Below are 14,776 nucleotides of genomic sequence, written 5' to 3'. Positions count from 1 at the left end.
ACGTGAAATGCCACGGCGAAGTTGTCGAAGATGCGACGGTGCTACGCTGTTAGAACAATTCATCGGAGCATTCAAGTGTTACCTATTATAAGCTGCCAAAAGACCTAGCAGTGCGAAGCTCTTGGCTGACAGTGGTGCCTGCTAATTTCCACTGCAAGGATTTCGTCCACGAATGTTATCATAGGTTACGCGCGACTCCAGAGGCAATTTGGAATCTCGGCACGAAATCGTCTGATGAAAATCTGAGGTGCCCGACGCACAACATTTCGAACGTGCCACGGAGGATCAAGGCAAAAAACGAGAGCAGAAAAGGTAAGGCGAGGTTCAGACATAAAAAAATAGCAAGCTTAATGAATCGATTGTGCAGCTGTCCTACTGCGCTTACTCTGATATAACCACGATTAACAACACAATAGTATTGATAATCTAACTTCTGAATTATCACAGGTGCACACTGAAGGCGGAAATGAAGCGTGATCTGGCTTGCGTCTGGTACATGAAGAAATTGCTGACACGTTAGTTGCAGTCTACCTCCACCAACAGGTATGGCAATGTGACGGTATAATTTGAGTACTCACCTATGTTCAACTTTTCATGTGCACTCGCATGCAGACATCTTGACACCACTTTTAAATCTGCCCTCAAAGTTACAACCTGTGCTTTCAGGGTGGAAAACAAATGTCGCAGTTCCGATTAGCTGCTATCTCCCAGTTCAAGCACTTTTGCTGTCTGGACACTGGTTCCTGTGGATGGGGTGTTACAAGCTTCACTGTCTGATATAGAAGCTAAGTTACATTAGTTCAGTTAATTTGTCTTTTGCACATTTTTGTTACTGTTAGCTGGATTACTGTTTGACATACAATCCTTTGACACACCGAAGCTGATGTCGCCTCTGATAACGTTTTAGAATTTTCAGTGTCATCAACGTTCATTGAGGAAGGTGCCTTTACTATCTGTGAATCTTTAATTGAAGAATAGCCCAGAATTCATGTTAACATTGTCTACTCTTATTAATTCACTGTCTGTGTTCTGAGAGCTAAGAAAAAATGGAAACTATTTATTTGTCACAACTTCACACTTGATGTGGTACTGGCTTGACATGTAAGCTAAAATACCTGGATTCTACAATAATTGTGTTCAACTTGGTGCATTACCGTAGGCAATGCCACATTCACTACATTTTTAGTGGGTCCGGTGCACAAATACTGTGTGCATACTACATACATACATACTGTTCGATAGGCAAAAATACCTGAGCAGTGCTGTGTAGTCTTTTTACCCAAAGTCCATACTCTTATTGCAAAGTCACAGTACGTAGAACAGCAATGTGCAGGTATGCTGCGATAGAGATTCACAACAGAAAGAAGACTGTTGAGAGCATCTAAATTTTAATGAGACGAGACTTTCGTGCACAAGGCTGCTCTTGTTAATGTCTAACATGAAGTTACAAAATCCCAGAATATATAAAACATGTTGTAATGTAGAGAGCGAGGGTTGGTACAGACATAAAAATAATTATAGAATCATATATAATAAAATAAAAAGGGGGTACAACTCCCCCTCAACTCAACTCGACAACTCAATAACTCTACTTATTCTCTACCTTACAACATGTCATATATTCTGGAATTTTGTAACTTGATGTTAGACCTCAAGAAGTACAGCCTTCTGTGCGAAAGTCTTCTTTCTGTTGTGCACAATCATTATACAGTAAATACGACTATCCATTTCTTGTCATTAAATGCTTTTTCTTTTTTTTCTGCAGTGATGAGCATCCATAAGGACACATGCCAGAAAGGGAGTCTCTTTGGGATGACAAACCCTCATCACCTCATGGGGATACAATGGTTGACGAATGGTTCTCAAGTACATCGAAACTTCAACAAATAATTCCTGAAAAAGCCAGTCAGTGCTAGCACCAGGAATTGAACGTGGACCGTCCTGCTACCAGTCAGAGATGTTACATTTCAGGTGCTCATTGACTTTTGGTGAATTACTTGTTGACTTTGTCCCAAGGTGGAGCTCGCCACAGCTCATTTGCCTATCTGTTAATGTTGTGGCGTGTGTTGTGTTTTTCTCTTTGTGTGTTCCAGACTCAGAACGTTTAATTTGGATCAGGTCAGGTACGTTTCATTTAGACATGGCAAACATAAAGTGGTGTTTCTCAACACAACTTAGCAGTGGCCTCCATGCATTACTGCTACGGCCATTAAGCGTGAATGGAAAGCTGCACATTATGCATGATGTAAAACCCCAGGACTAGGGAACACGAAGGGACAGACACAAACACGTCCCTTAGTGTTCCCTAGTCTCGGGGTTTTACATATGCATCACCTTCACCAGCTCGCTTGCTTCCTAGCCATTTTTTCTGCACATCATGTTCACTCTATTTTTATCGTGTGCTATATAATCTTGTTCAAGTTCTGTCAAACGACGTGTAGTGCTATAAAAAAATTCAGTACACTGTCTATGTGGGTTGAATGGTAGCGCATGAATGCAGGAAGGGAACTGTCATGTTATGGCAAGTGTTTACGTATTGTACATTTAACTACTAATTTTATTGGTTACCTTTCGCCGGCGTATCATGTCAAGCCATGTTATATTAATTTGGAACATGTTCTTCTTAGTAGCCAGAGCAGCTGATGCACAGTGAGAACATAGCCCATGTGTGTTTGTCTTTTCCACCGCAGCCCTTGGGTTTCCTCCCTGATGGCTACACATGTCAGGGATAGGTTTCAGAATTGGTAGTGTGAATTGCTTTTCAGGGGATCATCACGCTGGCAGATAAAACATATGGTTTAAATTATTTGCAGGACAGGAATTGCGTAGCTTCACACAAATACTACTACTACGACGTAAGAGTGGTTTCAAATCTATCTTTTTTGTGTTCCTGACATTATCGCACGAGATATAGTATCCACTATGATCCTTTATATGGGGGGTATGTACAGTGCAATCAACAGATGCTATTTACAAATCTGTGTTTTCTACTGTGTTGAAATTGGGTAGTTCGTATCTGAGAGCCATAGTGAAACACAGGCAGCCAAGGACAGACTTTTGATGCCCTCGAGAAACATGGCAACACATTGCAGGGACTCTGGATGCTGCCTAAATTTCCAGAACACATAGCTCAAGGCAGCGGTTAAATAACAAGTGGGTAGATAAATCCAAGACGGTTGCATGTGTAAGCAGTCCGCTGTTGGATTTGCTTCTGTCTGAGATACGTTATCTCAAAGGGAACGCACGGACACACTCAGAATGATACTAGGGCTGCCTGTGAAATAGAATGAGGAGAGGGGAAGATATATAACCCCTTTTTTCTTGTCTGTTATTCTATTGGTTAAATTGCCATTTGCTTAGCAGCATATATGTGTATATTCCAGAGTCTGCTAATAAATATATCAGTTTAGAGCTAGCAGTCGCATTGCAGATGTCTCATCCTGTCCTCGGCTGCTTGTGTTTCACTATGGCCATGCTTGCTATTGCAAAAACAGAAAACAAAAAAAGACAATAGAGAAACATGCAAAGAGCGACCTAAAAAGCTACCTGTTCTAGTGCTCTCATGGAGGCAATGCAATGAGGTAACATGTTCCATTCATGAACTGTGCATAGTAGTACATATCACAACGGCAACCGATTATTCAGATTTTTCTTGAAGTACTTTGTCTTTTGGAGCTTTGTTTGCACAGTCTATTATTAGAGCTTTATATGATTCCCCTCTTGAGATACTTCAAGATTGCTGATGCTGTGCAGTTTGTTAATTTTGAAACTGTACTGTGCTGAGGTACAAAAACAGAATTGTCATATCTGCATTTGAGCACATAGAAATAATTTGTAAGTACTTTCCTTGTTGACATTAATATTTGCACCAGGTCACAACATTGTTGATTGATGGAAAATGTAAATAAATATATTTATTTGCTTGCCAAACAATGCACAAATGTCTTCTTTTCTAGTGAGATATTCCCTGTTCACCAGAAATAAATGTGGAAAAGTTAAAGGGGCACAATGATGACAGAGTCTAGCGTTGCTTTTTGCCACTGCACATATATTCACTGTTATTCGTGTGCACATGTAGGAATAGGAAGGTAGAGCATGCGCATCAAAATTTCGTATGCAGCCACACATATGGTTCAGAAGATTAATTAGATGATGTCCGAGCATATATAATTGTGCTTCATGTGCATTGGTTATGCTAACTGATTGCTTGCATAAGCCTTTTTATATTTTTTTTAAATGTTATTTTTATTTTATATAAATTTCATATTACATATTGTATACTTATATTTTTATAAATTAAAAACTAAAGTTACACGGCCCCTGTAAGAGTGCCCGTTTTAAATGGTTTGGTAACGTGTCTCTAGCTGTAAAGGTAAGAGGCCATCGAGAATGCTGCAGACAAGGCTGCAACTTAAATATTGCTTATCATGTCCTACATACAAAGTGATTTGTACAATAATTCCTGAGCACGGAATTAATTCCGTGGCTGGCCAGTGATGTCACCCAGGACGACAAGTCACATAATTGCCTCTAACACTTTTACACCCCATGGGCTGAGTTGTGAATTGAAAGAGCACTCTACAGAAGGATAAGCTGCACCTGATTTCTAGGATCTATGCTATGCTCTAACTCTTCAGACACCACATTTCTAGAAACACCATTTCTAAGTGGCAATATGTGCTCTGGTACTTCTTTTGCGTCTGCATAGTGTGCAACCACATGGCTACTGGAGCTTTCGTGTGCATGTTTTTGTGCGACGGTGCTCATTACAAACAATATCCAGATGTTAGACATAAAATGCAGTAGTTTGTAGCGTGCCACACACCGCAGCGTGGGGGTGTGATTCAAAGAAATCTTCTGGAAAATTCAGAGTCCCACAAAAAGTTTAAAATATGATTTGTATTTCGTTTTACGTCTCTCGTCATTACATACCATCGTCGACGCTGTTGCACATTCATAAATCGTACGTAAAACTTGTCCCATAGCAGTATGCGGTTTCTCAAATACATAGCACAATTTTTTCCTGCAGGAATAAAACGCTGTCGGCATTTTCTTGCTAACACGGCTGTCGAAACGTCAGTCTCTACAATGGGCAAGTGCTGTAAAGGGGCTAACGCAGACGCGTCTTGATACAAATTGTACATGCTCACAAAACACAAACGACGAATTCCAGTCACAACATCGCACAGATGTTGGTTCGCGAATGAGTTCGCAGCTGCTGCACTGTTTACTTATCGCGGAACGGTGGAACCCGGCTGTCCGCCATCTTCAAGCACATATACGTGAAGCCGCGAGAAGCCGTAGGTGAAATCCACTGACAAGTACCAACGCGCGTACACGTCACAATGCCCGTTCGGGTGCATCTACGTCATAAAAATGGCTGCGCCCATGTGTGTTTCGGAATGAATTATCTATTTTTTTGACGTGGTACTGTACCGAACTGAGAGAATGAAGGTGCATTTTGGGGAGAGCTGGATGTGGGCTTTCAGAATATCACAACCGTTTCGACTATTTGGGATATCGGCATAGCTGACCTTTAATGCAGACGCGGACAGGCATTGCACGTTTCGAAAGTGCTCCACACTTTCCACCTTCTATCTAGGTATTAATATTCTAGTGGGTCACAAAGAGAACTCTGGAACATTTCCTAGACTAACTCTAAAGGTAAAGCTTTTGAAACTCTATCGAGACCAGCAGAAAACGGCCCAACTGTTGTGTATAGCAGACGACAAAGGCGCACTCGCGCGTCCGTTTGACATCATACCTTAGCTTCCTAGGACCGGAGTAGAGAAGCGTTCTTACCAGGGTTAACTCTGGCTATTTCTCGCTGCAGGGTATGACCACATTTCCGCTACTCTGTTTTTCGTCCGCGTAGAGTAACTCTCAGTTGCCAGAGTTTAATAAGAAAACGCGCCCAATGACCTGTTTCTGTGGGTCAGGTGGCGCGAGTGAGCAGCAACGTCAGCGCCCCAAAATATGTATCGCGCGGTAGTTTAGCAGACGACGTGGCACTTTCAGATACATGGTCTCGAGTTGTTGGCACTCGGCAAGATGCACCGCGTTTTCTGTGGATTTCCCATGCGTGTTGAAGCTCTCCTTGACTCATACGGCATGAAACACCACGCAGAACCCGTCGATGACACTCCTACTGTTTGGATCCGTGGCCGCTTGGGCCTGAAATGGGGCTGTGCAAAACTTTGTTGCAGGCACAGGGGTGACACAAACCCGTCATTGTTGTAACTACCCTCAAGCGGGTGGTTTTGGCAAAACTGCCATCTTGTCCTGGTCTCACGACATAGAAAATGTCATTTTGAGGTCATGTGACTTTGTTTACATGTCGTTTTGCCGCTTACCGACATGTTTTCACCGTCATAACACCAAGAGGTGACCGTATTTTGCCAGCGTAAACTATGCGGTGCTTCTTCCGCAACATATGGTAGCCCATTTCACCTTAGTTTAAGTACATCGCATCGGCTCGGTAAGTCTTAACGCGCGGTCGTCATCACATCTTTGGAAGTTGTCAACAATACGAGGCTTTATGTGTAAAACTGCGTGTTACTGCGAGATTATCGGATAAAAATAATTTCCGTGATAGAAAAACATCCAAAACGTCGTCCAGAAACAACCGCATTGTTTACAAACGGTTTGGCCGCCGATCACGGGCGCCGCCATCTTTAAGGTCACGTGTGCCTTGACGTTTGCTGTGACGTACGACCAGGACCTGTCCAGGATGCATTGCGTTCGCCCACCACGCTTTCGTCTACGGAGCAATACACTGGATGTCACCCCTGTGGTTGCAGGGGGGTCGGACTCGCTCAAAAAAGCGTGACCACGCCGGAGCTGCCATCCGTTGGTCATGGAAGGTGTTGCCTTGCGTTGACTGCTTCATTCCGCTAAACTTGACGTGCTCGTTTTCCTAAATTCATCACATGCTATTTATATTCGGCGTACTATGTGCGTACCTCATATGTATTCGTTAAACAAATAAGCAGTGAATATTTTCCCGCTACATCACTTGCTTGTGTGCTGCCGTTCGTTCATCACTTTATTATCAGGAAACTCGACAGACCAGAGCATGGAATGGCGGGTGGTTTCGTTTTTTGTATTTCCGGTTCCTGTTGGTTCGCAGATCAGCATGAAAATGGCGGTTTACTGTGTGTATACATCTTTGGAATTCTGTTGCCTTCTGGCAACAATGCTCTGGAAATATGTGGCAAATGTTCTGGAAATACATGTCAGCATTTGTTACCTTGGGTAATCATTTATTGATTTCGCTCGCAAAGCATGCAAATGCCACTTCAATACGTCATAGGCGGTAAACATCTTCATCCGTGTCGGTGCGAAGCAAAGGGTTGGCGGTGTCGCAGGTAATCTCATAGATAATATATGATTCACGTTTGATATGACAAGGTTTACCTTGTGATTCCCATAGCACCACTCAATTCTGCATGTATCCCGAAGATTCGTGCGTACTCAACGCAATTATACGGCCGGCCTCGCTTCTTACGGTGGACGCCGTTGCCTCCATCGGCTCGTTCCCCCGTTTGTCATCCCACGTGACTGCACAGGGCTGGCAACAAACGGAGCAGCTCCGCTGTAGCTAGGGGCTGAAATTCGTCCACTAGCACTGTCCATGACCAACGGATGGCTGCGCCCGGGCGGTCACGCTCGGGGATAGGAGAATCCCATTGACGGTGCGCCAATTACGTTCTGTAGAGTCTTCCTATATTAACTCTATGCTTTGTTGCATCGGCCCTATGTGCTGGGTTCAGGAACCTCCTTTCATCGAGCGGAGAGCGAGGGTGCTCAAAAAGTGGTCGAGCCCTAGGTTGTGGACGATAGGATGTTTGGCTATTGTTTTCCGATGGTATATCTCTTCAATATCCGTGTCAGTTATCATTAACTTGAGTAAATTACGGCACGCGCTTCACGTTTGTGGGTAAAAAAAAGCGACATTTACATTGTAGATGTCCGCGTTCAGTACGTAAAAACTGACATATTCGAGAGTTTTAGTACATCGTACGCTATCGTCTTTGTATGTCGTGTGTGTCGCATCGTACGACGTACTAAAAATTTTATAATAAAACTTAAGTTAGATGAGATTCATATTTGGAAGTGGCAAAAACCCAGTAAGAACAAATGCCGTTGACTGCGTGATTCTATGTAACGTAGGCATTTTATTATAATTTAATGGCACGTTTTCTAGGTGATCCTGTAGAGCGGAGAATAAGTGCCGTATCGGGTGGATGTAGGTGGAATAGTCTATGTAGGCAGTTCATAAGAACTCGCCTGGCGGTACTGAGGTTTAATGTAATTGAATTTACGGTGTAAGTTAATTAAAGTAAGTTAATTTAGAGTTAAATGTAATGTAATTGTGTAATTTTGAGAACACAAAGTTTAGTTTTGAAGTATACCCCCGTGCCTAAACCACGATGGTAATTTGGCTTCGGTGAAATCATACATATTTCGGGATTTTTTCTCAATAAAATAATTACGTCAAGCGAAGCTTAAAGAAAAATGTCATATAGAGGCGTCGTTGTGTCATGTGGGCGGAGTGAATTGTGTAGACATCATGCCCACATGTTTGCGTCACAGGAACGTTGACCGGACGAGCCGGTGTATACATGGGAATCTTAAAGAGTATGCTAGAAGGAAACCTTCGAAACTGGGACGTAGCGGCGACTGGAGCGCCATATTGAATCAGCCAGCGCCGGCAAAGCAGCGCTCTCCTCCGCCGCTAAGCTTAGCGAAAGCATAATGTAGTATATTCACAGCACACTAATTAGAAAACAATGAGGCCTGTGCTCAAAGATGAAACACGTAAACGGTACACACAACAAGCGTCCGTGTACCACCACCCCACACTGCTACCACCGCACCAGACTTGGCTACGAGCTTGGGTAGACGCGGGCAGTGACAAGATCCGTAGCCAACGCTAGCGGCGGAGGAAACGTTGCCAACAGTTTCCGGAATTGCGCTGGTTTTAGCGGGCTAAAAATACGCGACGTTCCCTCGGATGACTCAATATGGCTGCCCCCCGGGCGCGTACATTGAGAGAGGGAAGAACCCCTTCTGAGCAACACCACCTAGAAAGAGAGCCTGCGCATTGCCTCCTCTCCCTCCTTCGCTACGTGGACATATATAGTCGAAAATCGTCTGCTACCGCGATACACCGTTCTGCGAATTCAAGAACTCGCAAATCATTGCAGCTCACCTGGAACCTGCAGACCTAAATATTTAGACAAAAAGTGCAAGACGCTTCCCAGAATATCACTTTTGAGAAAGGTTGAGACCGTTTTGGGATATATTTCAAAGTTTTCCCATTTAGTAGGCTGGGACGTTCAATCACAACTCGCACACGACAGTGGTTCTTCTCCATCGCCACGACCGCTGAAAGCACGTTCGTGATTGGCTACGGCCGTTAAAAACACGACCTGATTGGCTGACTTTTAATTGTTACGTGACGTCGACAAGTGCGCAGGCTTTCTGTATCTAGGTGGTGTTGGTCTGAGTCCTTTGCTCTCCTCTGATCCTCTTCCCTGTCTTTCCTTCTAGCCTCTCCCATGCAGCGCTTATTCCTATACTACACCGAGGTGTTCTGGAAGCGTATTACAAGTGCTGTGTGCCAGCTGTTTAAAGGACGATAGTCTCGGCACCCACGCCAATGGTGCATTCCGCACGGAGAGGCCCACATTCGGGGCGCCCATAGCATCGGGTCAGAGTGCAACTCTGCTGTCGGGATATACTCTCACCTCGCTTTGCAGTCGGTTTCCTTCGAGCATCGGAGCCACTCGCTCGTACTGGACATGTAGCCCTATTTATTGGTATTAAACGTGTTATGTTGCTATAACCCACTCGAATACACTTCAGCTGGCGACGACGGATGGGATACTGGTGACGCAGCGGCAGTACGCGACCAACGGCCGTCACCGCACGTCTGAAAACATCTCATCCGACGAGACTGCATTTCCCTTTGTTCTCCGGAGCGAGGAAGCAAGATGGCTACTTTCGGAACCGCCTCAGCCTTCGACGCAGACGTGGAACCATGGAGTCACTAAGTTGAAAGGTTGGAACAGTACATCGTCGGAAACGATTACAGACGAGAATCAGCGCGCCGGTATTTTTCTCTCGGTTGTGGGACCGAAAACCTACGGGCTACTTCGGAGTCTCCTGGCCCCGGCCAAGCCGAGCACGAAGACCTTCGTGGAACTAGTAGCAACACTGAGCAGTCACTTCGCCCCGAAGCCGTCTGAAATTGTGGAACGTTTCTGTTTCAACTCTCCTGTCCAGCAGGAAAACGAAACTGTATCTACATTTATCGTTGAACGGAGAAAACTATCAGAGTTCTGCGAATTCGAAACAACTTTGGATACGATGATGCGGGACAGGCTGGTATGTGGTGTCAGGGACATGGGCATACAAAAGCGATTGCTTGCTGAGCGGGAACTGACCCTGGAGAAAGCTACTACACTTGCGTGCGCCATTGAGATGGCAACCAAGACCACGCCAGACCACACGAGACCAGAATGCCATGGAACTGAGTCAGCCTCCGGAAAACTCAGTGAACCGGATCATCAACTGAAAGAGTTGATGAAAGAGTCGACAGCGTCTGGCTGGTCAAGAGCCTAAAGGAACACTACCAAGACAGGGAAGTCAGAACTTTAAGTGCATACATTGCGGAGGAAGCGATCACGGAGCACCAGCATGCCCATTTAAGACTATTGCGTGCCACCGCTGTAAAAAGAAGGGACACCTTGCAAAGATGTGCTCGTCAGAATCACGACAACCAAGACCACGAGCACATGGTCGGACGAATGCTATTTCAACAGAAGGGGCTACCTCAGAGGCAAGCCTTGACCTGCATGGAATCCATAATGTCGACACCCAGGCAACGCCGCGTCCGTGGATCATCACCACTCGTTGGATGGGCATCCTGGTTGACACAGATTCGTCCGTTACGTTGATACCTGCTAGCACGTACAGGAAACATCAAACCTCCTGGCCAACGTTATTGCCATGCCAACGCAAGTTATCATGCTACATGGGTCAGCTACCAGTGCTAGGCGTTCTGAAAATGGAAGTCACTTACGGACACCGGACAACAACAGCTTCGCTTTACGTCGTTGATCGCGAGGGCCCAAGCTTATGTGGTCGTGACGTCATTGCAGCGCTGGATCTGCTTACCGTCAACGTGAATGCCGTTAACAGCGAAGGCAAGGTGGCCAATCTGAAGCAGGAATTCAAATCCTTGTTTCAGCCAGGCATCGGCCTCGTGGTAGGTCCACATGCTCATCTACATTTGAAGCAAGGTATAACGCCCAAGTTCTGCAAAGCAAGATCTCTTCCGTATGTAATGCGCGACAAAGTGTCTGCGGAACTTGATCGGGCTGGTGAAGCGGGAGTGCTCACACCGGTGACCCATTCCGAATGGGCGACACCTATCGTGCCCGTCATGAAGAAAGATGGCACAGTAAGATTATGCGGCGATTTCAAGGTTACGCTGAACCAAGTCTGTGACGTTGAACAATATCCTCTTCCGAGGATTGAAGACATGTTTGCGTCGCTTAGTGGAGCGGAGTGCTTTTCGAAATTGGACGTACGCGACGCATACCAGCAGATTACTTGATGGGGACTCACAGAAGGTCACGGTAATAAACAACCATCAAGGCCTGTACAGCTACAAGCGTCTACTCTATGGCATCGCTTCTGAGCCAGCGATCTTCCAGCGTCGGATGGAATCCTTGCTGAGAGAAATTCCTGGAACGGAAGTCTTTCTCGATGACATCCTGATTGGAGAACGGGAGGCGAACTTCGGCGAAACCCTGCGCAAGGTACTCCAGCGTCTACAGGACAACGGTGTTCGCCTGCGGGAGGACAAATGTGAGTTTCACAAGTCTGAAATTTCGTACTTGGGACATCGCATTGACAAAAGAGGACTTCACCCCGAAGAAAAGAAGCTGGGAGCAATATTAGAAGCGCCAGCGCCGAAAGACATGCAAGAATTGAGAGCTTTCTTGGGACTGCTTACTTACTACCGCAGCTTCATTCGTAACATATCCTCCTTGCTCACACCCTTGTACGACCTACCGAAAAATGATTCCGTCTGGAAATGGGAAACTGCCCAAGCGGAAGCATTCAAAACGGCGAAAGATGTGTTGGTAAATTCTGGATTTCTAACCCATTTTGATCCGTCCCGAGAACTTCAGCTTGAGTGCGACGCATCACCGTACGGAATAGCAGCAGTTCTATCACACCGCATCGATGGGCAAGACAGACCAATTGCATTCAGGTCGAGAACTCTCACGGCGGCAGAACAGAACTATACTCCCACCTGGAGAAGGAAGCATTGGCACTTGTTTTCGGAGTCGCGCGATTCAGAGACTACCTGTATGGACGAGAGTTCATTCTCAGGACGGACCACAAACTGTTGGTAGGCCTCTTCAAAGGAAGCAAGGCTATATCATCCACGGCAGCCAGCAGAATTCAGCGATGGGCGTTGACACTGAGCGCCTACAATTACCAAATTGTATATAAACCTGGACGTCAAAACGGCAATGCGGATGCACTAAGCCGCTTTCCCATAAAAGGAACTGCAACTGAGGAAGAACTCACAAATTCAGAACCAGTATGTTCCATCCAAATCCTGGTGGAGGGGCCACTGTCAGCAAAGCAGCTAGCCGACTTGACAAACCAAGATGCTACCTTGTCAGCACTCAGGGATGCCATACAGCGGGGATGGCCACATAAGCTGCAAGACAAGGCATTGCAACCATATTGGTCTCGAAGAGATGAGCTCTCGACGGATCAAGGACTGATCATGTGGGGAAGGAGGATAATCATTCCAGCAAAAGCACGCCATGCACTGCTACTGGAACTCCACTTTACACACTCTGGAATGGCAACAATGAAAGCAGTCGCAAGATCGCTATTCTGGTGGCCCGGAATAGATGGTGACATCGAAAGCACGGCACAACACTGTTTGGAATGTTAACAGGCACAGCCAATGCCACCAGCAAACGAACCACTGTCCTGGCCATCGACAACTATAAGATGGTCACGCATGCATATTGATTATGCCGGGCCAATCGAGGGAATGATGCTACTCATCGTAGTGGACAGCTTCTCACGTTGGATTGAAGCAATTCCGGTTAAGAATGCTTCGTCTGAGTACACGGTGAAGGAACTTCGCAGTGTATTCGCACGTTTTGGAATTCCACACTGCATAGTGTCAGACAACGGCACGCCGTTCACAGGAAAACCATTCCAGGATTTTGTGAAAGCTAATGGGATACGACATATTCGTACAGTCCCATACCACCCGCAGTCGAACGGACTAGCAGAAAGGGCGGTACGCACGGTGAAGGATGCGTTGAAGAAAATGAAGACTGGGGATTTGCGCACAAATGTGGACCGCTGGTTGCATTCATACCGTCGATCTCCAAACACTGTGTCCGGTAAATCGCCTGCTACTTGGGTACAACATCAGGTCAAGATTGGACCTCATCAGCGTCCGAGAACTGCACAATGAAGCTATCTCAAAACCTGACCAGGCACGACCAAGCCCAGATAAAGGTTCAAGTTCGGAAACAGGCGTGCTCCAGCCAGGGGCGCACGTGTTCGCTCGAAATTACGGGCGAGGACAAAAATGGATTCTTGGAGTGGTACAGAACCAGAAATGATCCCGGATGGCTGTTGTGAAAACGGCGTGGGACGCCGGACGTGACGCGGGACGCCGACCAACTGCGCCGACGACCTGCGTCGCGGATCGTCACTGAGGATGGCACCTGGATGTCTGACGTGGAAGTTCACAACCCGGGTCTCCTGACTCCGGTTCGTCCACCTAGAAGATCAAGACTACGCAGGAGGTCACCACTACGCCGGGGGCATACTAAAGGGGGACGAGTGCTGTGTGCCAGACATGCGACTTAAAAGACGATAGTCTCGGCACCCACGCCAATGGTGCATTCCACACGGAGAGGCCCACATTCGGGGCGCCCATAACATCGAGTCAGAGTGCACCTCTGCTGTCGGTATGGGCTCTCACCTCGCTTGGCAGTGGGTTTCCTTCGAGCATCGGAGCCACTCGCTCGTACTCGACATGTAGCCCTATTGATTGGTATTAAACGTGTTATGAGCATTGCTATAACCCACTCGGATACACTTCAACAGGGAATAGTGCTCAAGAGTAAACAAACAAAAGGGAAACATCCGTGTCAGAATGTGGAATTTTGAGCTGCCATTAACCAGTTCATGTCATTTCAGGAGCCATGAGCATTGGATGGTTCATGATGTGGTCACTCCTCGCTTCTAATACCCCTGACGAGACGACGTGCGTTTGGGATGGAGAAAACAAATACTCGCATCTTGCCAGCTCTGCGGATACAGCACCCCAAGCGGTACGCATCTTAGCTATTTCTCTTTTTGGAAGGCTTATCTCATTTTCAAACTACACTGTGCGGGTACTCTGTCCCACGATGAAGCAGAATAATTTGTAAGCACGATGTAAGATGTGAAAGAGGTCCATTTCTTTCGAGTCTAAAAACTGCGCCTAAGATTTAGCTCAAAGTTTCGACTCTGTCCCGTTTCGTGAGTTGATCAAGTGATTTTCGTGTGTTATTAGTGACATAGATCAACTAGGTGTCGCACTAAAAATGTAGAAGTACAGGGTTCGCTATGACAAATTACGGTATTTGTAATCAAGATAGAACGAATTAAAAGTGTGTCTGAGAGCCGAAGTATTCATTGAAAGATCTATGTGCTAAAATTGCATAGGAGG

At 45.9% G+C, this 14,776-nt stretch overlaps 1 protein-coding gene across 2 annotated transcripts in view; it reads left to right on the top strand.

Moving 5' to 3' along the window:
* LOC135373489 (sialin-like) overlaps positions 1-14,776 on the top strand; it is a 79,905-nt gene that overhangs the window by 40,114 nt on the left and 25,015 nt on the right. For both annotated transcript variants that reach the window (XM_064606669.1, XM_064606668.1), the window contains exon 5: positions 14,263-14,396. In XM_064606669.1, coding sequence (XP_064462739.1) covers positions 14,263-14,396 — 134 coding nt within the window. The remainder of the gene's footprint in view (positions 1-14,262; positions 14,397-14,776) is intronic.

Source organism: Ornithodoros turicata, unplaced genomic scaffold, assembly GCF_037126465.1.
Source record: "Ornithodoros turicata isolate Travis unplaced genomic scaffold, ASM3712646v1 Chromosome25, whole genome shotgun sequence".
NCBI lineage: Eukaryota > Metazoa > Arthropoda > Arachnida > Ixodida > Argasidae > Ornithodoros > Ornithodoros turicata.
This window is presented reverse-complemented; position numbering and strand designations above follow the sequence as displayed.